Genomic DNA, 22,813 nt, shown 5'->3' with positions numbered 1-22,813 from the left:
GAATGGTGTTTAATTGATTAGTGTTATTGATGTCAAAGGGAACTTATAATTGTATATCATCGGCATAGAAATGGTAACTGATATTGTGTTTTTAATGATGTGACCAAGTGGTAGCATGTAAATCGAAAATAACTAGGGTCCAAGGATGGATCCCTGTGGAACTCCATATTATAGTGGTACTGCAGCTGACTAAAGACATAAGTAGACATTACCTTGTTTTAAGGGATTACAAGCCAGAAAGATTGGAAACCATTGACATTTAGAATATTGTGCACCTAAAAATAGTAAATGTAGTTCTTTGAATAGTCATTCAGATCTCATAAACATGTTTTCTCACTTACCCCTTTAAGTCAAGTCTTAAGTATCTGGAACAACTTTCTGTATTTATGTCTTTTTTGTGCTTTGAGCAGCATAAACATAATTCTACTCACCTTTTTTTATTGAGAGAATGGTATGTTTTATTTTTTAGATTTTGGTAAACCGGCCCTTTACTGTCACCTGTTGCATATTTTTCCATTATTTGTAATTTTTCTAAGAACAGATAAAACCGTGATCTCGGTCATTCTGATGCACTTGACTAGCATGAAAAATAGCAATGACAAATGTGGTTTGTTACATTTTTTATTTCAAAACAAGAGTGGAAAAACATCATCTTTATTATTTGGTTTTCCCAGTGGAAAGGTTAAACAGCTTGTAAGCCACTAGAATTTGCCTCTGAGAGAAAATATGGATCTGATCCAAACAGAGGAACAACCCCCACCACGCCATTCACTCACTTCCGTGGCTCAACTCTGCCTGCCTCTATCCTTTACCCTCTTTCTCTCTACCTTTTTTACTATTTATTTTTCTCCCTTCTGTGTCCTTACAGCATTTCACTCTCATCATTTTCCTCTCACATATTCACTCTTCTTTTCCTCTTTCACACACATAACTCTGCCTCTCCTTCATCCCCCTCTCCCTGCCTCTGTGGACACACTCGCGCAGACACATGACAAACGACACAAACTCATTCATGAAAATGTTGCGGCACTCAGTCAAGGCTTAACCACTGGATTATAGGATTAGAGAGTGGGACAGATCTAGAACGTACACACATGCATTACACACACTCATACAAATCTGAGTGTGTGTTGTTTTTTATGTTGTGTTGGTGTGTTAATTATCCTGCCTTGTGGACTTTATTTGTACTCAATGTATGCCGGATTTCCTTTCTGGAAAAAAAAACCAAAACAGCAGTTCACAGCACTATTACTCACTATTATTTATTACATATAGACATACAATACCACATTTCTTGCCGAACTGTTTTTCATAGGCTTGGTCAGATGGGGCCACTGAAAATTTAGGGGTGGCAAACCAACACAAAAAGCTATAACTGAACTTCAAGAATTCCATTATGCTGTTGTCATATATAGGCTAGCTGAGACCTATGTCAATGTGGAGAGTTAAGGAATCACATACTGATATCCATGGTTTCTTATTTTAGAGTTGATGATACTACTTGTCTGATATGCATAGCCTCATAGACCCTTTTAGGGCTGACGTCACGATGATGTCAGTTTGTTAGCTGGAGGCAAAACACGACTCGCCACCACAGGGCTGTAGGCTACATAGGAGTCTTAAAACATTATCTTGTTGTGTTATTGGGAGCCAGAATAGAAGGAGTCATGGCTCAAAACTTTTGACAAAAATTTTATCACATACCAGGCAGCCGCCTTTGCCAGTCAACAAAAATGACAACTATGGTTAAATGCGATAAGACGAAAGGACTGCACAGTCATCAAAAATGCTTGCATGTGCAGAGCTCACTTCATATCAGGTTAGGGGAAAAGTATTTACTGTTGTAGGGATGAATAACGTTATTTATATTAAGGGTTATCATGTCCATCTCATCAGAAATTGGGGCGGTATTAAGAGGAATATTGGAGTTCTCCATAATGCTAACCTTATAGCGCATTAGCTAACGTTAGCTTCGAGAGCAAAACTGGAGGAAATCGTTCAAGTGTCGTCATCCTTTGTAAGATTGGAATTTTAATCAACCACAAAGCCTACCATCCCATCTTCTTTCAAGTGACACTCGCTGTCCCAGAGAGTGAGTGACCCGACATGGTGTATTCCTAAATTCAGTCTGATGCTCTACAGTAAAATGAGAGCCGTGTTGATTGAAGAAACAGAGCATTATATCTCTAGATGAATTAGGGAATGGTTATGTTAATCAAACGTTCACTTTGCTCGGCGCTCTGCTGCTCCATCTCCACAGACAGAGCGCCCAGAATGTGCTCTGCCACTCTGAGACCACAGTACTCCAGACAATCCAATGGCTCCAAATTTATGAACGGTCCAGTTTGTGCCAGACTGCACTCCGGCACTTGGAATGAGTATTGCTGAATGCACCACTTGTATCATCTTCCTCCATTGTCTCAAACAAGCCGAGAGAACTTGCTAGTTAGCGCTGACTAATGTCTGTGGAGAATAGTTTTGCCTCCAGCTAAGCCCCACCTACCAAAAAGGTCATAGGGTTTACTAACAGTAAAAGGGTCTATACTGGTACAGTCAACATTTTGAGTTCCAAGAACTATCCTGCCTTAATGTGTTGTGTATCTTCATTATTCTTTAAATAGGCTGGTTGTCCTTTTCCTAACATGACAAATATACAGCTTTAACGTGAAGGAGTACATTAATTGTAAGAAACAAAACATTTAGTCCACAAAGTGTAGGGGACTAATGGGTAGAACCCAATATTATTCAGATATTGAGAGTTCACCCCTTTGAAAATGGCCATGCCAGTTGTTCCCTCACCAAAATTTAGCCTAACTGTGGAGCATTATTTAGCCCCCTTCCCATTGAGCTATGGTGACATGGTTGGTACCAATGGATGCCTTAGGTTGTCGAGTTTAGATACTATTATGTTTGCAATAGCTTAGAAAATGAGCGCACCACAGCCTCTTAAAACTAGCTAGGCTGACATTACTGGCTTTAAGAGATTTGGTGAGCAGTTTGTGGCTAGCATGTGTATCAGGGGTCCATTACCACTCTGCTTGAGGACCCCACTGTTACCAAGAAAATTGATACCATCTCGGCTCTTTTTTCTCTTCCTTTCGTGCATGTATTGTGCATTGTACTTGTCTGTCAAGTGTCAGACAAGTCAGTGCCTGACACGAATGATGTCCCATATTGTCCTTATTATATTTACTCACATTGACATTCCCTTCTTTATTATTGCTCTGAATGCTTAAAATATTTTTAAGGGGCTTTGTAACATCTGTCCAGGGACTACAGATGAAAACTAGCCCTTTAGCTACCTCCAATGCATTTAGAGAGAATGTTGTATTACCGTGAAATGCACTGTGCCTGTAAATAGAAAATGAAAATTGTCATTACATAGAAAGAGGACAATAAGGGTGAAAATAGATGAGACAGAAAGGGGGATTAGAGAGAAGAAAATGGAGTAAAAAAGGAGTACGAGAGATATTTACCAACACTGACGTGTACAAGGCTCATATACAAAATATCCTCCCTCTCTTTCTCTCTCTTGTCCACTGTATTGATGGATGACGGCATGCAGGCGAGGGATGTGAGGGGATGAATGGATGGACAGGGGAGAGCAGAGGGAGAGAGGGATGACATCAGTGCAGAGTCTGTTTCCAGCCAATCCCCTTACAGCCCCCTGCCTGCTGTCTCCGCCCTCCCACACCTCTCCCTTGTTGCTACGGCAGCAGCACCATCCCTCCTGTGCGAGGCATTGTTTAGGGTTGGTAGTAATGCGGCGTGGTGTGTATGTGTATGTGTGTGTGTGTGTGTGTTTTATGGGACACTAGAGGCTGCAATCCAGCACAAGTAATCACCTCTTTTTTCTTACTCAATCATCCATCCCTCACCTTCCCTCCTCCCTCTCTGTCGTTGTCGTCCTTCATCTCCTCCTGCACTTCATCCCTGTTGTGCCTGTCGCCGTCTCGTCTTCCATCTTCCATCTCACCTCTCTGTCTTAACACTCAAGGTCCTTTCATTCATGATTTATTTTGCTGCAGTGCTTCTGACAAGTATTCACACTTTATGTTCTCACACAACAAACTAGATATGCACATTTGCATGCACATCGCATAAGATATATCATACTATATGTTCTGCAAGGAGTCACTTTTTTTACTTGGAAAACGTGGGTACATTGCACAAAATCTGATCTAAAGGTGTATGATTCTACAAACGAATGGATTGGAACACTTTGAAACACTTTGGATTTCCTGCCCGACATGTTATTAACTAGCCTGTGTGATAACCGCAGGTACCAGCCCTGGAAATTAGGGGCGGTACACATGCTGCATCTTTAACCGCCTGGAAAACGCAAGGTCAAGCGCCAGGCGCTACTCTTGTGCTTTTTTGTGCCAGCTTCCATGAGCGTGGTGGTAGGTTGTGTCTGAGATTGCTAAGCAACCTTAACAAGCATCGTATAGCGGCTGTGTTCACCTCACCATGTGCAAATGTCTCACCAAAACAAGATCACACTGAAGCTATTGTGCAACAGCAATATTGCTGCATCCTGGGCTTAGCGCCGCCCAAGATGATTGTGATTGGTTTAAAGAAATACAAATAAGCCAGAGGTTTTTTCCCCCCTGTAGCAGAATGATAATTCATGCCTCCAGACCCTTCTCTAGTACTGACACAGTGGTGTGGAAAAAGGTCTGGCTACACATGAGTAAGAATGATGTGAATCATACCGATGCCTTAAAGGTCACCAGATTGACTGGCACGTCCAGGGATGTGGAAAATCTTTGTCAAGGAGCACTGAAGTTGCTCTGGTATAGTTGCTCTGCTTACACCTTGCTAAACACCTCATCACCTCAACTTATTGGTTAGTCCTTTGTGTTACTCATCTTTATATGCTCAAGTTTGGGATTTGTTAGCGGTGTCCTGCATCCTTACATTGATAATTCTAGTGTCAAATATCACGGTTTCAAGGTATGGCAGTATTACACAATTATTATTATCTTTATCAGTTACAAGGAATACAAACAGAATGGTTTTTGGGGAGGTTAAACAAACAATTTGTTATAATTGAAACTTGGTACCTATTGTAAAAAGTCTGACAGGGAGTCAAAGGGGAATGGAGACATGCGAGGTTCTCCATGTGGTTGCCCCTTTTTCAGTTTCGTAGATAAGCAAATGTAGATGAAAATCTATAACCATGAATTGTCTATACCAGGGTAAAACTTGGAACAGGTATACTGTTGCAGCCCTACAGAGGAAACATTTAAATTTGGTTAAAGGGGTGCTTCACCAAATTTACACAAGGATCCGTTAACTAGTCATGGAGTCTCATTTATAAACACTGCATACACACAAAACGAGGCCTGAAAGAGGTGTATGCCACTTTTTATGCAGAAGTTTTGATCCATAAAAACGTCTTGTTCACCAGACCTTTCTCAAGAAAAGAAAGGTCTGGCTGGCCCGACTCTCACTTTGAGATTGGAGAAAAAAACGCCCCGGCTGCTTGTATTTCTTTCAACCAATCACAGTCATTCTGGGCGGTGCCACAGCAACAGTGCGCTTGCAAAAATATTGCCGGGGGGGAAACAGGTTTTGGTGTAACACGCCCACAAAAATATCACCTACAGGACGTGAACCATGGCAGAAAAATGGCTACATCCCCGCAAGAACAAATACCGCAAAAGTTAGTAAAGGACGTGTTGAAAATGGTTGAAAACTGCTACACAACTGGAGGTGGTAGGGCGGGACTTCAGCAGGTGGCTCGGCTTCCGTCCAATGAGAAGCTGATCTATGCAGCGAACTTCCGCCCACTCAGACTAATAAAAACAGATTTGATGGGAGAAAGTTTGACCCATGCTTACAAACATTTTGTAGACAGGTAATTGGCAAAGCTGGTGGTGAGGTGGAAGCTGATTGTAGAAATTGTTTGGTGCACGCCATTTTTGGCTTTTGTACGTATGTATATTTTTAGTATGGATCATAGGCATTGTTTTATAAATGAGACCCTGGTCAGTACTACTCAGCCTGTTGTATAAGAGAGCTTTGTCAGGTCTGACAAAATGGCTCAAGTGATATCTTTCAAGTCATTTCTGCTCGGGTCCCTTTGAAACTGAGAACAGATGCTACATCTAATTATGTTGGAACATCATGGCCAGTAACTCTAGTCAATATGTATTCTATGAAAACTATTATATTTTACAAAAAAAGATTACATAATTTCATGTAATACAAAAAGGGACTGCTTCTGTTTTCACAGAAACCTAAAAATATGTATTGCAACCGTATAACCATGCAACGATTCCTCTTTTGAGGTTTTGCTTTTGCTTACTGTTGAGTCTAGACAGGTTTTTTTTTTACCATGTCAGACAGGAAACATGACATTAATACTAAGACTTTCAGCTGTTTCATACTGATCATCATGAACATTACTGTCAGATTGTATTACAGCAGTTACATCTCGGAATATTCATTAAAAATAAATCAACACTTCAATGAGTTGTGCATAAAGGCCAAAAACAAAACAACACAAATTCATATGCACATGTAAACATGTACACTTGTGTTCTCCCACATAAACCCATTCATAATAAATCTACCTGTGAATTATACAGCATTAAAATGATCCGTTTTTTTATGTAGTCTGTTTATCTGCCTGTCTCTTTCAGCTGGCGTGTCTGCCTATTTTGCAACCCGTCTGTTTGTGTGAGGGTGTCTGCGTTTTCCTCCTCATCTGCTGCCGCGCTGCTCTCTTTCCCCTCGTAACCATGGCAATGGGATCAACATGCAAATACCTGAGCACGCTTGCTAAGGCTCTGTGATAGGAGATGCAAATTGCGTTTCCGCTTGTAGGATTACACACCCACACACACACAGAGATGCACACTCAGACGTATACGCACGCACACACAAACGTTCGTGTGAGCATGCAGGCTACGTAAGCACACCCACCTGCTGTCCATCACATCTCTCAGCACATTATAACACAATCAGACATATACGAAACAGTGGGTGAAGTAGTAGTACTTAACCTTTAACCAAAATTAAATCAAATACAGTTTAATTGACAATTGAATTTATATTATGATGCTAATATTTGAAGAGAATAAGAAGTATTCCCATTAAAAAATTAATATTATTTTAATTTTTGGCTTTTAATTTAAATGATGAGTAAAATGCATCAATATGAATAAATGATATGACCTTAAAGTTATATTACTGGACTTTTGGCCTAAGATAGTCTCACTCATCAGACCTTTCTCAAGAAAAGAAAGGTCTGGCAGCGCCGACTCTCACTTTAAGATTAGAGAAAAAAAACGCCCCGGCTTTTTTTATTTCTTTCAACCAATCACAATCATTCTGGGCGGTGCCACAGCAACAGTGCGCTTGCAAAAATATTGCCGGGGGGAAACAGGTTTTGGTGTAACACACCCACAAAAATATCGCCTACAGGACGCGAACCATGGCAGAAAAATGGCTACATCCCCGCTAGATCAAACACCGCAAAAGTTAGTAAAACGGGTGGCTCGTTCCGCCCAATGAGAGGCTGATCTATGCACTAGGCCTAAGGCAGCAAAACATCAAAGTAAGCCCTAGTGCTAATGCTAATGGCATTTTATAAAGTTGCTAAATGTCAGCAAATCTTGCATACTTTTGTATCCAGTAGGAACAAAGCAACATTAGCATTAGTTAGCAGTCGTATTCTGACTCAGTGACAAATATTCAATGTTCTTTCAGCTTTGTTTATGTCTTGTTGCGCTGAGTTAAATATCTGGTGCTTTAGCTGATAGGCTATGCTGTTTTTGGTAAATTTGTCTGCCTTTTGTTGCTGGGCACCGTACAGTGCACATCTAATGCGGGATTTATACTTCTCCGTTGAATCAATGCCATACCTTACAGTGTAGCTTAACGTGCACCTCCACAGAGATGTACATGTTACAGCAACACAGACCTCCTGTCTATTTTTGTAAGCTGAAACCATTTCCCTCAGTGGAAACAAAGCTTTTATTTACTTTAATTTCACAGATAAGAAACAATAAATTGTGAAGACAATAAAGCCTCCACAAAAATAGCATTTTAAGTCTTGTGTGTGATTTATCCTGGCTTCATATGAGCAGAGGAAATCTCCGCTCATTGCTAAGCTAATTTACACAATGTAAAATGCCATAGGCTTGTGCTAATAACGTTAGCATGTTATATTTGCTTGGAAAACATGTTTAGAACAGACAGTTGTTTTGTCAGTGAACCATGTGAGCTGTAATGGAGCTGAATTTTGTTAAATGTTGCTGTTGTTCCTGGCTTCATATGAGTACAGGAAAAATCTGCTAGCTGCTAGGCTAATTTATACAATGTAAAATACCATAGACTTGTGCTAAAAACATTAGCATGTTGTATTTGTGGGGAAAACGTGTCCAGATAAAGACAAGTGTTTGTCTGTGAATGCTTCGAGTTATAGTGAAGCTGATTTGTGTGCTTGTGTTTGAAATTTTTGCTTTTAAGCCATGTTTAATGTGTGTTTAATGTGTGTTTTGAATCAACGAAACTTTACAGCACTTCACAGAAACTCCGCAGCCGACTAATGTTTTGGAGGTGTAACTGCAGAGTGACGCAGACACACCACCACACAAGTATAAATGCTCACAATGGCATAGGCCATGTGTGTAGGGTCTGCATAGAGCTGATGCACAAGTATAAATCCTGCTTCAATATTGAGGGGGCTGCGTCTCCCGCACCCCCCTTAAATCTGCGCCTATGCTTTTTACATTACATTACATTAATTGGATTAACTTTTATTAACAAATATGTTTATCAATGCCAATTTAAAAACTTGAATGAAGGCCAAATGTATACTATGAATAAAAATAAATCAATAGAGCATCTCTAGACCTATTTTTTTTTAATTTGTGGTTAAGACTGCTCATTTAAAATCCCTCTAACCGCTTTATTTTTAATTCTAATAAACTGTCTTTCAGATGTGGTCATGATGTGGTTAAAGCACAGCGAGTGCCAAACTCCACTGTACGCCTCATGGAGTCTAATCTCCATCCCTATCGCCTCTCCTTTCATTGATGTCTGTCTTTTTTTTCCTTTTTTTATGAATGAACGGCAGAGGAGGAAAGGGGACGGGAAACTGGACGCGTTGTGATTGGCTGCTATCGCTTAACGTCACCTCCGCCGTGACGCTATGCACCCATTCACAAAAAAAAGGGAAAGAAGAGAAACAATCCAGAGGAGCAACACTCGGTGAGGGAGAGGGAGACAGAGAGAGGTGACCGGACTGAGCATGAGGAGTAGTGCGGTTACGATGCGCGGATAGAGGACAGGGCTGCACACGGTATCCACCGCAGGACCCGAAGTTTGGAGGGCGGTGGGGGGGGCGCAGCCACAAAGAGAGAGACAGACAGCCGACAGTAAGACACACACACAGCCTGAAACGACGTACGATGGAGGACCTGGGCGAGATGGACTGCCCGGTGGTGAAGCGCTTCTTAAAGGACGACAGCGCCAAGTGCCTGCTGCTGGACTGCCGCTCCTTCCTCGCCTTCAACGCGGGCCACATCCGCGGCGCCGTCAACGCCCGCTGCAACACTATCGTCCGCCGGAGGGCCAAGGGCTCTGTGCTCAGCCTGGACCAGATACTGGCCGGGGACGAGGAGGTGCGCGGCCGCCTCCGCTCCGGGATGTACTCCGCCGTGGTGCTGTACGACGAGAGGACGCCGGACTCGGAGACGGTGAAGGAGGACAGCACTCTGACTCTGGTGCTCAACGCGGTGTGCAGGGACTCCTCCGGCTCCCAGATATACCTGCTCAAAGGTAAATAATATTACACCCAGCATTTATATGGGTCACATGCAGCATGTCAGCATGATAAAATAGGGCCAGTGTGGTCTTTAAATACCAGGAGTTTATTCTTTGATTTAACCTCATTATAGGGCAGCAATATGAAATTTAATAATAAAAACTGAATTAATAATAACACAAATAGGCCAATGCTTATTTTGATGTCAAATTCAGCCTTTCAAAGGGTGAAAAACAACCTATAGCAAGTCATTTCTTAGTCACAATAGGTGTAATAATATTGTTATATCTGTAGTAAATAATAATAAAACTGCACTTTAAATTTTTTTTAATAATAGTGTTAATATCCTTTAATTTAGGCTTTAAATCAGAGCTCAAAATTTCAATAGATATGCCACCAGCTTATCTGGGGCATTGCTCATTTTATTTTTCAACAACCATAATCAATATTATTTTATTACCTCCATAAAGATACTGAACATTGTTTTTGTAGCTGCTCAGTAGCCTGATTTAAACCCCATATTAAAATATCTTCCCAACTGTGCCTACTCTGTTCTTACACACTAGTGTATTTTTTTTTTTTTAATACAATACACACACTCACTCAGACACTCACAGCTACACACATTCACACACAGACCAATGGCTGTGAGCTGAGTGAATGAGGTAATGCTGATGCATGGAAGCCACATCAAACCGGAGGGACTTACAGGACACACATGATCCCTTCAGAAAACAGTCAGCTTCGGGGTAAATCACTGATGGGATGCTGTTAAAAAAAAAATAAATAAAAAAAAATCAACGCTTGATTTACCCCACCAGACTATATTTAGACTGCAGGGAATTTTAAAAGGCAAAGCTGCTGCAAGCTGCAAGCTGTGGCGCATTCTTTTTTTTGTGCGTGTGTGTGTGTGTGTGCAACCTAATGACGTAGACGCCTTGAAGCACAGGGGTGTATGTGTGTAGCTTATAAAGATGACATTTCCCCAGTTAATCTGATGTGATCTCTGAGGTGCAGAGAGCAGCGGTCAGTCTGCAGATATATTAAAAAGGGGGGGGAAAAGCAAAGGGATGATGAAATTGTTTTCAAATCCATGGTAGTAGACACAGGACGGAGTAGGTCAGGGTCGGTTTAATAGACTTTATGTCAAGCTTGCTGAATGCAGAGGTGTAAATCCTGGTGCAGATTGTGCTGCGATGTTAAAGCTTCTTTTGTCCTGATGTATGCTTCTGTAGTGTGCACAATGAAATCCCTACCTTTGTAATATTCCAGGGGAATCTCTGGTTTCACTATAATATTGTGTCTAATTTAAGATACACTGTGCATCGTATTTGATTGTGTCATTCTCCTTCCCAGGTGGATACGACAGGTTTTTCTCAGAGTACCCAGAGTTTTGTATAAAGACCAAATCCTTACCGACCCTCACCAGCCAGTCCAGCATCGACTCTGCCTGCTCGTCATGTGGGACGCCACACCACGACCAGGTAAGACACCACAGCAGACAGACAGTTGTACACACTGACACAGAAAGCTGCCATGTGCAAACACTGGAAGTCCAAAGCAGTGAAAGTATAGCTACAACCTTGTTTCGTCAGTCCAAAGGCGACATGAGAAAAGCAACGTAAACTGACAGGAATATTATCTGAAAATCTGTTTGAACGTGCCAGATGATAGACCACCCTGGAGGTCAAAGTTCACTATTGATTCACCCCTGCGTCTCTTCCTGTGACCTGGGTGGTCTGGCTTTGTTGGTCAGTGATCTACTTTTCGAGGCCTCACATTCACAGTCACATGTTCTTTGGGTTTAATTCCCCTGGAACGCATGAGGAGCACAATGCAGACAATCCAGCCTCTGTGTGTTCTCTAAGAAAAACGCTTGATAGTCTCAGCAAAAAGTCAAATGTTCCTGTTTATTTTATTTTTTTTAATTCAGCAAATCCTGTAGCTTCCTGTTGGATCTCTCACTCGCTGTTTTCCTCTCAGCCTCCACCTCCCCCTCCTCACATTACATCTCTTAGCAGTATTGATCGTTTCCTGACGCTGTGTCAGTACCGAGGTCGTCAGCGGCAGTGACATAAACAGACAGAGCCCTCGTCAATAAGTCTCACTACCGGTATGGACCGCCAACTGGCTGACCCCTCAGGTCCAGTGAAAGAGAAAACCATACTTCTACTCTCACACTGGAATATGCTCTGTGTATGTTTCAAAATAAAATTGACCCCAAATATCAGGATATATTTCTTTTTGTTTATGTAACAGACTCGATATAGTGTATGTGTTCTGTGGAAATATTTTCTTTTTATAATACGTTACAGAACTCCAGACATAACATGGTGTATTAATCATAAAATCTTTTCATCATGAAGGGTGCCTGTAGTGTTAGTGGTGGTCTGATGTTGGCTCAGGCATTTAAATGTTATGACCAACAATTTTTTTGTCAACAGCATTGTTGTATTTGATTTTCTCCATATCGCCCTTCCCTTGTTGAAAAAACCCTCTTTACATTTTTATGCTCCATGAGATAACTTCATTTTTCCAGGAAATGTAACAATTCTTCACGTCCTCATTCAGTGTTATGTCATAAATGTCAGAGAGTAGAACTGCGGTCTGATGAATTATTGCTGTGGAGCATATTTTTCTAAGAGTAACAGTTTTGCTTTCCCCACTGATGAAAGTGTGATCACAGAAAAAGTACATGGTGTCCTCAGTGAAGTCTGAGAGAACGGTGACTGTAAATCCACAAGATAGATCTATTGTAGTTACTGATGAGCTGAAAACAGTGCTAATACTTTCTCTGAATTTTTTAGTTTGAGCATGTAAACATTGTTCAGTTCATCAGCGAAATGTGTTCCCATATGGGGGACATATCTTAGCTTGAAACTAACAAACTAAATAGTCGCATATCAAACGACCCTGCATTAATCACACAGATAATAACCTACCCCTGTCCGATGAAATGCGCGGCTAATGTGATTAGCAAAGTATTTAAGCGAGGTCACACTTATACTGAAGTCATCTGCCATCTGGCCTCTGCTGCACACTCAGACAGTGCATTCTTTGTCTTACACAACTCTCCGAGCTGGGTCAGGAGATGTCTCTTCACGTAATGACTCAATGAATGAAGACTGACTGACTGAATGAATTATGAACAAACTGTCTCAGAAGCAAGCGGCATCCTCCGGGGCCTAAAAATGAAACCAACGAGGAAGTGCCAAAAACTGCAGTGCCTCAAATGGCCACTTGAATTCACATAGATACCCATGTTAAAATGCCCAGCTTTACAAAAGTTACTTCTGGCTCCAAATATCCAAGATGGCGACGGCCAAAATGCCGAATTTGAGGCTTCAAAACAGGACCCTACTCTTCCTCTGACTGGCTAGTAGTTGTTGCCATGGTTGGTTCGGGTTAGTTCAGTTTAGACAAGAGGAGTGAGATTGGTTGGGTTAGATTTTCAGGCTAAGCAAATCCAAGGAAGGTGGAGTAAGGCGTGTCATGCCTTCACTATACACAAACGGGAGTGTGCGAACCATGTGTGACGTCACGGTGGTTATGTCTGTTATTTTTATACAGTCATTTCTCAGAACAGACACACTCTTCACTGCTGATTTCCTAAAAGAAATAACAAATAAATCAATATTCTCCCATCTATCTCTCCTCCAGGGCGGCCCAGTCGAGATCCTCCCATTCCTCTACCTTGGCAGCGCCCTCCACGCCTCAAAGAAAGAGGTTCTGGACGCCATAGGAATTTCCGCCTTGCTGAACGTGTCTGCCGACTGTCCCAACCACTTTGAGGGGGCGTACCAGTACAAATGTATTCCCGTGGAGGACAACCATAAAGAAGACATCAGCTCCTGGTTCCTGGAGGCTATTGAGTTCATAGGTCAGTGAGTAAGTGTGTGACGTGTGCGTGAGTTGCGTGAGTGTGTGTGGTGTGTGTGTGTGGTATCTTAGCAGAACAAATGCTTTCCCACGGTGGATAACCACCAATGAAATGGCATGTTTTGTGCTTCATGTGCTTTGTTTTTAGGTCATGTTAAAACAGTTAATCTTAGTTAAGTGTGTTAAGTTTAATACGTCTGCTAGAACATATCAAAGACCTTTTCAGTATAAATGACAAGACATATGCTGGATTTCTACTTCTAGTTGTTTCATGATTGAATAATCTGCTGATTATTTCCTCGATTAATCATTTGCCAATAAATAAAAAAGGAAAAAATATGAAAAGTGCCCATCACAATTTGATATCATATGTCTTGTTTTGTTCAACCAACAGTCAAAACCTAAAGATATTTAATTTAAGGTAATGTAAAACAAGGAGAAGCAGCAAATTCTGACATCTGACAATCTGGAACTATCAAATTTTTGCCTGAAAATAGACTCAATCAATCATAAAAATAGATTAGTTTTCTTTCATCCAGCTAATAATTGCAGGTCTAAACATGTGTTCATGTGTACTAAATCGTATATCTTTGTTTTGTGTGCTTAGTTATCATTGCTGGGATATTTCTTTCTTTCCATTTTCGGAGCGTCTGAGAATTTCCCCCAGAAAAAGATCTTTCAGAGAAAAGCTTTCATGCAGCGGATACACTGTGCATATAGAGAAGGCACATGATGACAAATCAGATATTTATTCATCGGGATCTGTCGAAAATTATTATTTCCAAGTAGTCCTCCATCGCACACATTTCAGTGGATTCTGCAGAGGCAGAAAAAGAAAGAAAATACCCAACAAATCTAATCAGATTAATCCATTGCAGAACAAAACGATGTAACACAATCAAGGAGGAAGACAGAGGGAAGCGTTTGGGAAAATATCCCAATCAATCATCTCTCTGGAGCACGATTTCTCGTTTGTGTTTGTGTGTGTAATATAAGCAAGTGTGTGATTTGCTTTTGCTTTGCATATCCACGCCGTGCGTAGACACTTTGTGTGTCGTTTCCGCGCTGTGAGTGTATGTTCGTGAGCGTGTGGTCTGTGTGTGTGTGTAGGTGCTGGTATGCGTCATAGTGAGCTGCTGTGGGACCAGAGTCTGACTCATCCACTGTTACCGGGTGAACAGACGCTGTGGTGGAGTTACCTGAAATCTGTCTGTTTGTGTGTGAAAGAGAGAGAAAATGTAGACATCTGAGACACAGAGCAAGACACAAAGAGCGAGAGATAGGGGAGGAAGTTGTTCGCAATCAGGCTTCTGTGCATTTAGAGGAATGCCAGTAAATATTCTGCTGCTTGTGTGCCACAAAGGTCATGAAGTGAGCTGGATTTAAAGCAGTAATTTTATTTTCAAACAGCAGCAGTGGTGGAAAATTAGACTCATCAACATGCAAAGACAATAAAACATTCTGGGCGTCTAATTTCCTACAGGCCGCCATACATGCTCCACAAATGACCATCCACCTAATCATTCAAACTGAAGCTGCTCGGGAAATTGAGTTGCTTTATTAAACTATTAGCTAAATCTGGTTATTCACAGTAACAAAGTAATGGCGTGCGTCTGAACGTACTGAAAAAAGGCAGACACATAAATAGGACGGGGAGGAAGTGTGAAAGAGGCTGATGACTCAATTTTTTTTTTGCACTTGCGTGTTTCAGTTAAATGTGATTTGCTGCTTTCTCGCTTTGAGGTTAGTTTGACTGCACAGAGAGGGGAAGGCATGAAAGTGTGGAGGAGACAAAATGAAAACAGCTTGAGGCAAAGCCGTGCATCTGTGGAGTTTAAAATACTTGGTGGCTGTAAAAAAAAAAAAAAAAGCATTTAGGGTGACAGTTTGTGTGTTGGGGTTCATGGTGTCCACACAGAATGATGATACCTCCTTTCTTCTTCTTCTCTTCAGAAATTGTTTCTTTCCAAGATAAGGAAAGATTAAGTCTAGAATTTTTATTCTTTGCAAACATGAGGAGCTCATGGAGGAGCTCATGTTGGGGCCTTTTTCACCCTAAAACAAAAAGCTGAGTTGCCTAGAGATTAAAATAAACAGGAAAAGACTGTCATTGTTTATAATGGAAATCTAGCTTCAAGCAAACCACCACAAAAAAAAAACAACTCACAGCAACAAAATACATTAAACATTAGACAAAAGCATAGATATTTTTTGACCAGATACAAATGTTGCCGTTTAGTTTAGTTTAGGCACAGCCCGTAAAGACGTAGCTATGTTAATGAGCGCTTGATCAACAAACACGTTAACATCAACTCAGCAATAACGTAGCTGGTCACGCTGTTGTGTTGTTGCACATAATGTGAACACAGTATACAAGTCTAAAGCCATGCTCAGCTATGCAAGGCTAACCTAAGGCACAATTATAACCGTGTTTACATGCACAGAATAGTACACTTTTTGCCCTTATTCCGAAAAAGACGATATTCCTACTTAGCTACATTAGCTACTTAGCATGGCTAATGAATATTCCGATAATATATCTGCTTACGTGCAGTTGGGCATACTCTGATTAACATACCCTAACATTGTGTCAAAATATGGGAAAGTGGAACACAAGGAGCTGCTTGTGCCATTTCGTGTCTTTGCATCAAAATAGGGTTTTGGGGAGGGGGGTCAAATTTGGTGGAAGTTGATGGCAAATTTTGACTCTTCAGCCACCATCTTGAAAAGATTGACGTTGTGATATATGCGCGTATCCAAAATCCTGCTAATATCCTTAATCCTGTGGAATCATCTTCCTGTTACGTTCCAGGAGGCAGACACCGTCTCCACATTTAAGACTAGACTTAAGACTTTCCTCTTTGATAAAGCTTATAGTTAGGGCTTGCCCTGTACCAGCCCCTAGTTAGCCTGACTTAGGCCTAGTCTGCCGGAGGACCCCCCTATAATACACCGGGCACCTTCTCTCCTTCTCTCTCTCTCTCTTGCTCTCGTATTCTATTACTGCATCTTGCTAACTCGGCCATGCTGGATGTCACTAACTCGGCTTCTTCTCCGGAGCCTTTGTGCTCCACTGTCTCTCAGATTAACTCATATCGCAGCGGTGCCTGGACAGAGTGACATGTGTGGTTGTGCTGCTGCCGTGGTCCCGCCAGATGCCTCCTGCTGCTGCTGCCATCATTAGTCATTAGTCATACTTCTACTGTTACTATACACATATGATTATTGTCACACTTGTATACTGCCAGATATTAATACATACTTTCAACATATTGTACCACAGTAGCCAGAACCATAACTATAATATTATTACTTTCATTAATGTTGTTGTAAGCTACTGTCATTACCGTCTGTCCTGCATCTCTCTCTCTCTCTCTCTCTCTCTCTCTCTCTCTCTCATTGTGTCATGTGGATTACTGTTAATTTATTATGCTGATCTGTTCTGTACGACATCTATTGCACGTCTGTCCGTCCTGGAAGAGGGATCCCTCCTCAGTTGCTCTTCCTGAGGTTTCTACCGGTTTTTTTTCCCCGTTAAAGGGTTTTTTTGGGGGGAGTTTTTCCTTATCCGCTGCGAGGATCCTAAGGACAGAGGGATGTCGTATGCTGTAAAGCCCTGTGAGGCAAATTGTGATTTGTGATATTGGGCTTTATAAATAAAATTGATTGATTGATTGATTGATTGATTGATATCCAATTCTTTTAGAACAGTGGTTCCCAACCGGTGGGTTGTGGTCCAAAAGTGGGTCACGGGTCCATTCTGAATGGACTGCTAGTGACTTACAAATGTGTCAAGTTTGTAAAAAAACACAGTTTTTTTTTTTTTTTTTTAAAGTCGAGTGAATTTCCAGGACAGAGCTTTTATTGTGAAGTGCCGTCTACTGCTGTAGAGTTAGTGACTAAAGGACTTACTTGTCAGAGACAGCAAAACTAACTTGATGATGTGTCCAAATGCATGTAAATCGCTAAATGTATTAAAATATGTGGACTATGAAATAATGACTGAGGAGAAATCTGGACCCTGTGGCTGGACCAGTTGGGACCTACTGTTTTAGAATGTTTAAAAGTAGGTGTGTTTCTCATTCTGACCAGAAATGTGGGCTTTTCTTTTGGGCATGCTTCTCAACACAGCCACACAAACTGTTAGTTAGCTGGTTTGTGTACTACACATCCATGACAATGCACAGAGCTGGCTGTAAACATACCAGAGCTTGCGTGTTGTAATCTGCAGTAAAAAAAAAAATTCAATTGAGACCCATATTCCTGAATGCACTGTACACATATCCAGAAAATACTTCTGAAACCCAGATACTGACATTGACAACATGCTGATATTTAGCAGGTATCATATTCCAGTGTGCACAATTGGGATTTTTTAGTATCTCATAAAAACTAAATTATATTTATTATCCATGGAAACATCTGACCTCTGACCCCCCTCTCTCCTCAGATTCAGTACGGGACTCCAGTGGACGAGTGCTAGTCCACTGTCAAGCAGGCATCTCCCGCTCCGCCACCATCTGCCTGGCCTACCTGATGAAGAGGAAGCGTGTGCGCTTGGACGAAGCTTTTGAGTTCGTACGCCGCCGTCGCAGCATCATCTCCCCCAACTTTAGCTTCATGGGCCAGCTGCTGCAGTTTGAGTCGCAGCTCCTCGCCACTTCGTGCGCCGCCGAAGCGGTCGCCACCGCGAGCCCGCTGCTCGGACCCAAGTCCTCGACAGCCTCCACGGCGACGACGACCACGCCCACCTCTCCGTTCATCTTCAACTTCCCAGTTTCAGTGGTGAACCCCGCCTACCTGCACCACAGCCCACTCACGACCTCCCCCGGCTGCTGATGGACAGCCAATCACAGCCTTCCCCCCAAATAACTGACTCAGCACAGACTGGGCTGCCATTGGCTGGAAGAGCTGTCAGTCTCACTGGCCGCTGCAGTATGTACATGCTTCCAGGGCGGGGAGGTGAGAAGCGTCACGGTGCCTGATTCAAAACTGAAAGACTGGGAAAAAAACAAACTTTTTAAAGTTCAGAAACCAGCCAGCGCTCCTTCCATTTTAAGATTTCTTCAATTTGACCAAAAATGAACTGGCTTTCAAAACTTGTTTCAGCAGACGAGTTCGGACGAAGTGTTGGACTGACGTTTACTGAAGATACACCCTTTTCCTTTAAAAACAACAACATCATGCACAGGGGCACACTGACACACAAACTCTGACACAGAGAGGCATGAGCGGCAGCAAACTCTCTCTCTGCCTCACACACACACACACACATTCATGACTACCAACTGAATAAGCTCAGTATGAAGACAGGGTCTGTTGCTATGGAGACAACAGGTCTTTAGGAGAGGAGATGGACACAGGAAGGAAGGAGGAATTTTAAGCACCCGCTCTTTCCCCTTTGGGTGTCCCTCCTGTTGCCAGACAAAAGAGATGGATGGAAAAAAGAGGGGAGGAGACGGTGATAGAAAGCAGGAGCCTCTTCAGTGACAGGTGCTCTGACCGGAGCTTCCTGTCTTTCATACGTCCTCTTCCTCTCTGTGTCTCTTCCTCCCCCACACACACCTTCCTCTCCTCTCATCTCCTTTTCATCCTTTTTATATTCCTTCCCTCCTCCTCCTCCTCCTCCTCCTCCTCCTCCTTCTCTCATCTCTTCCTCTCATTTTCACCCCGTACGCCCCTTCTCCTCTGCTCCTCATCTCCTCACTGAAGAGGCTAAATAAATAAAATCACATGCCAAATAAAGGCCAGGGCCCTTTTTAAATGGACTGGGAAACCCCACTGCAGGCCCCTGATACACACCGTAGGAAGCCCCGTTTGCTACATCACAAAAAAGTTGGGTTTTTTTGGATGAAAGGGCTGAAAGAAAAAAAGCTGTGAGGGAATGATGTCATCACAAAAATTAGGTTTTGCTAATTTGGGGCAAACGTTGGAGCACGGGCTCTGGAAGACAGCCACTTAAAGGACCATTCTGATGGTTTTGTACATTTCAACACATTATAAAGAATTTTTTTTTACTGTTAACCATTCTCCACAACACACATACCTTTTAATCAGTTGCTTTTCTTTTCTGCAAATTTATTTTCACAGCAAACAAACTCAAAATATTAGCTCCTACAGGATGCTTTGGAAATTTGGGCTAAAATGTGCATCACCAGCGAATGGTTGTTTAAGATGTTTGTGCCTTGTTCACAAAGGTATCCCATGGATTTAGGTGTGCTGCTAGAAAGCCGATTGCTGAATGTTAGACTTTAAAAAAAAAAAAATCAGCATTTCAGCCGTGCAGTGCAGACTTTTTTTTCACAATGTCAAAAAAAGCAAAAGCTTCTCTCTTCATCTCTCACACCCACAGATGCACACAAACACAAAACACACCCTACTAAAGTGAGTCCATGTTAGACGTTACACTGACAGTCGATTTGCAAGATGACAAAACGTACAAATATATATGTTTAAAGCAGTGTCAGAACAGATTTCCCCAAGCTATGAAGACAAACTTCCTAAACCACAAATATACACTAATGAGAAGTAGTGATGGCCTCATGAAGCCTCATGAAGCATTTTCTTTTTTTTCTTGGTTTTAAGAGAGAGTGTCAAAGAATGGCAATTCAGTGTGTTTTAAATCTTTTGTTGAACAAAAAGCGCCATCTAGTGGGCTCAGAAAATAAAGAAAGTGCTTCATGAGGCTTCATCTGGCCATCACTAATGAGAAGTGGACAAAAATTGTGCTTTGACGATTTTTTTTAATTTTCTGGCATATATATATTCTTGTCACTAGATTTTCAAAGCGGGTACATTCAAACATCGGTGTTGTACACTCTGCCTACCAAACATCAGGGACCCTCAGTGTTGCTCCTCGTGAAGGAAATCCAGGTTAAAATCAAACACAATTATTTATTGATTTCACTTTTTTAAATCCATGCTGAAAATAAGGAATGATGGAGAAAAAGAGAAGATAGCTTTGAGCTTTGAGACCACAACCCAATAACAGGAAGTTGTCTTTCTAATTCAGCTGTTTTTAAAGATTGTCCACAGCTCTTTCTGACGTCATGCAATACCGTACTTACAATCTGCTCAAGGAAAACAACAGCAGTGACTTTTTAAGGCATCACACTCAAACACCCCAAACATCATGTCAACTCTTCGTAATGTCACAATTTGAGACAATGTTTGTATCGCTTCTGCTTTTGACCGGGCTAAGCTTTACACTCTGTGCTAGACATCCAAAGGCACAAAGTCCAAACCATGGTTGCTTTTATATCCGGGTCGTGACGTCCGCACGACAGATACACAAGCACACGCAGACACGTACACACACACACACACACACATACAGGGTTTCAAAGAAAACAAACCTTTTCTGTTTTTTGAAGATTGTCGGCACCTATCTCTGTAGCACTTTGAAGTGATGCAATACTGTATTTATAATTTATGATTGATTTGCACATCATGGTGATGGTAGACTGACTAGACTTTGCATAAAAGACATTTTGTCCACGTAGAGAGAGACAGAGAGAGACGGAGTGGGAGAGAAAAGAGAGCCAATCAGTGAAAAACGCAATACTTTGTACACATCTGTGTGGTAATTGTCTGTCCGTCTGTCTGTCCGTCAGCCTGTCTGCCTCTCTGTTAGTCCATCTGTCTAGACTGTCTCTTTGTCTGGTCAATGCTGTTTACCCATCATGGCAATATCAATCCTCCACTGGGACATTTATATATATAAAAAAAAACAACTTTCCCTCAGTTTTATTGTGGAATGAATGATCTGTGCATTTATTTATTACTCAAGATCCACTGTTGAATAAACAATGTTCTTAATTAATACGGTGTATGTCCTTTCTTTGGATGCAATATGAAAGGCTATCATGTAAATTGATGCAGTGGGTAGAGAAGGTATTAGTACACAAGTAGAAGTACAGCAAGAGATGCAGGTTTTGAGATTCCTTCAAGAAAGAAAAAAAAAAAAACGCCATCAAATGACTCATCTAATCACAGATGGGTGACGTAACAGTGCCGAAGCCAGTTGAGTGGGATTTTTACTGAAGTGCCTCTTCTTACAAATCAAGCTTCTAAAGTAAATATAGCTGTCCAAAATAGTCCAAGGAAGCCAGAGGTCAAAGATAACACGTGGAAAGTCAAATACATTCAAGTGGGTGGACACATAACAGTAAAACCCACACAATCTAATGCAATTAAATCCAGAACAGATTTTGGTGGAAAGGGTTATGGAAACATAATATGTAAACAGTAAATAGGTAAATTATCAAAAGTATTCCTACAGATGTGGTTTACAGATGTGATTCTAGCATTTGAAGAATTTATTTAACACATCTAGCAAAGAAAATTTGTGAGAAAACCACAAATACTCAATATTCAAACGCTACAACTGGTGTTCTGTGCTCCTGCTTTAAATGATATGAATCAACAAAGTCTATGAGATTTTAATCAATGTGTGGTAAAGTGGGAAATCTGTGGAAAGCATGTGTATCATTTGTTATTTCAAGTGCCAGGAACCTCTTTGTGTGGCATTTCTTTTTTTTCACCCTGTGAGAAAAGAGAATATTAGTTTGTAGCACCACCTAGTGGTCATGAGATTTAATTGTCCTTATTCAGCCTATTTTTAGATGCTTGCCACAAAACATAAGCAAAGTATTAACTCAGCAAAAGGTAAGACTGTGATTCACAGGAAAGCTGAAACAAAGTCATAATGAAAAATAAGATGACAATTCATGGAAATATCATGACTATCGTACTATGACTTTTTCTTAATGATTTTGGATGACATACATTACTATGATGTTGTTTCATGGTTTGTGTGACATGAAGACAAAAAGTCATAGTATAGTGTGTCATCCCAAATCATGAAAAAAAGTCATAGTATAGTATGTCGTCCCAAACCATGAAAAAAGTCACAGTATAGTATGTCGTCCCAAACCATGAAAAAAAGTCATGGTATAGTATGTCGTCCCAAATCTTGAAGAAAAGTCATAGTATAGTATGTCGTCCAAAACCATGAAAGAAAGTCATGGTATAATATGTTGTCCAAAATCATTAAGAAAAAGTCATAGTATAGTATGTCGTCCCAAAGTCATGAAGAAAAGCCGTAGTATAGTATGTCGTCCCAAAGTCATGAAGAAAAGTCAGAGTACAGTG

General features: G+C 41.3%; 1 protein-coding gene across 1 annotated transcript; it reads left to right on the top strand.

Annotated features, from left to right (window-relative positions):
- Positions 1–9,120: 9,120 nt before the first annotated feature.
- dusp4 (dual specificity phosphatase 4) lies at positions 9,121–21,378 on the top strand. Its single transcript, XM_049559885.1, has 4 exons — positions 9,121–9,795; positions 11,138–11,265; positions 13,442–13,661; positions 18,111–21,378. The coding sequence occupies exons 1-4, from the start codon at positions 9,426–9,428 to the stop codon at positions 18,497–18,499; spliced, it is 1,107 nt and encodes a 368-aa protein (XP_049415842.1). The 5' UTR covers positions 9,121–9,425; the 3' UTR covers positions 18,500–21,378.
- Positions 21,379–22,813: the final 1,435 nt, after the last annotated feature.

Source organism: Epinephelus fuscoguttatus, linkage group LG18, assembly GCF_011397635.1.
Source record: "Epinephelus fuscoguttatus linkage group LG18, E.fuscoguttatus.final_Chr_v1".
Classification (NCBI taxonomy): Eukaryota; Metazoa; Chordata; class Actinopteri; order Perciformes; family Serranidae; genus Epinephelus; species Epinephelus fuscoguttatus.
Note: the sequence above shows the minus strand (reverse complement) of the source record. Positions and strands in the feature narration are given on the sequence as shown.

Coding starts and splice junctions, on each gene's coding strand:
- dusp4 (XM_049559885.1), top strand. CDS start 9,426: ATGGAGGACCTGGGCGAGATGGACTGCCCGGTGGTGAAGCGCTTCTTA. Junction 11,266..13,441: donor GGACGCCACACCACGACCAG/GTAAGACACCAC, acceptor TCTCTCCTCCAG/GGCGGCCCAGTCGAGATCCT. Junction 13,662..18,110: donor GGAGGCTATTGAGTTCATAG/GTCAGTGAGTAA, acceptor CTCTCTCCTCAG/ATTCAGTACGGGACTCCAGT.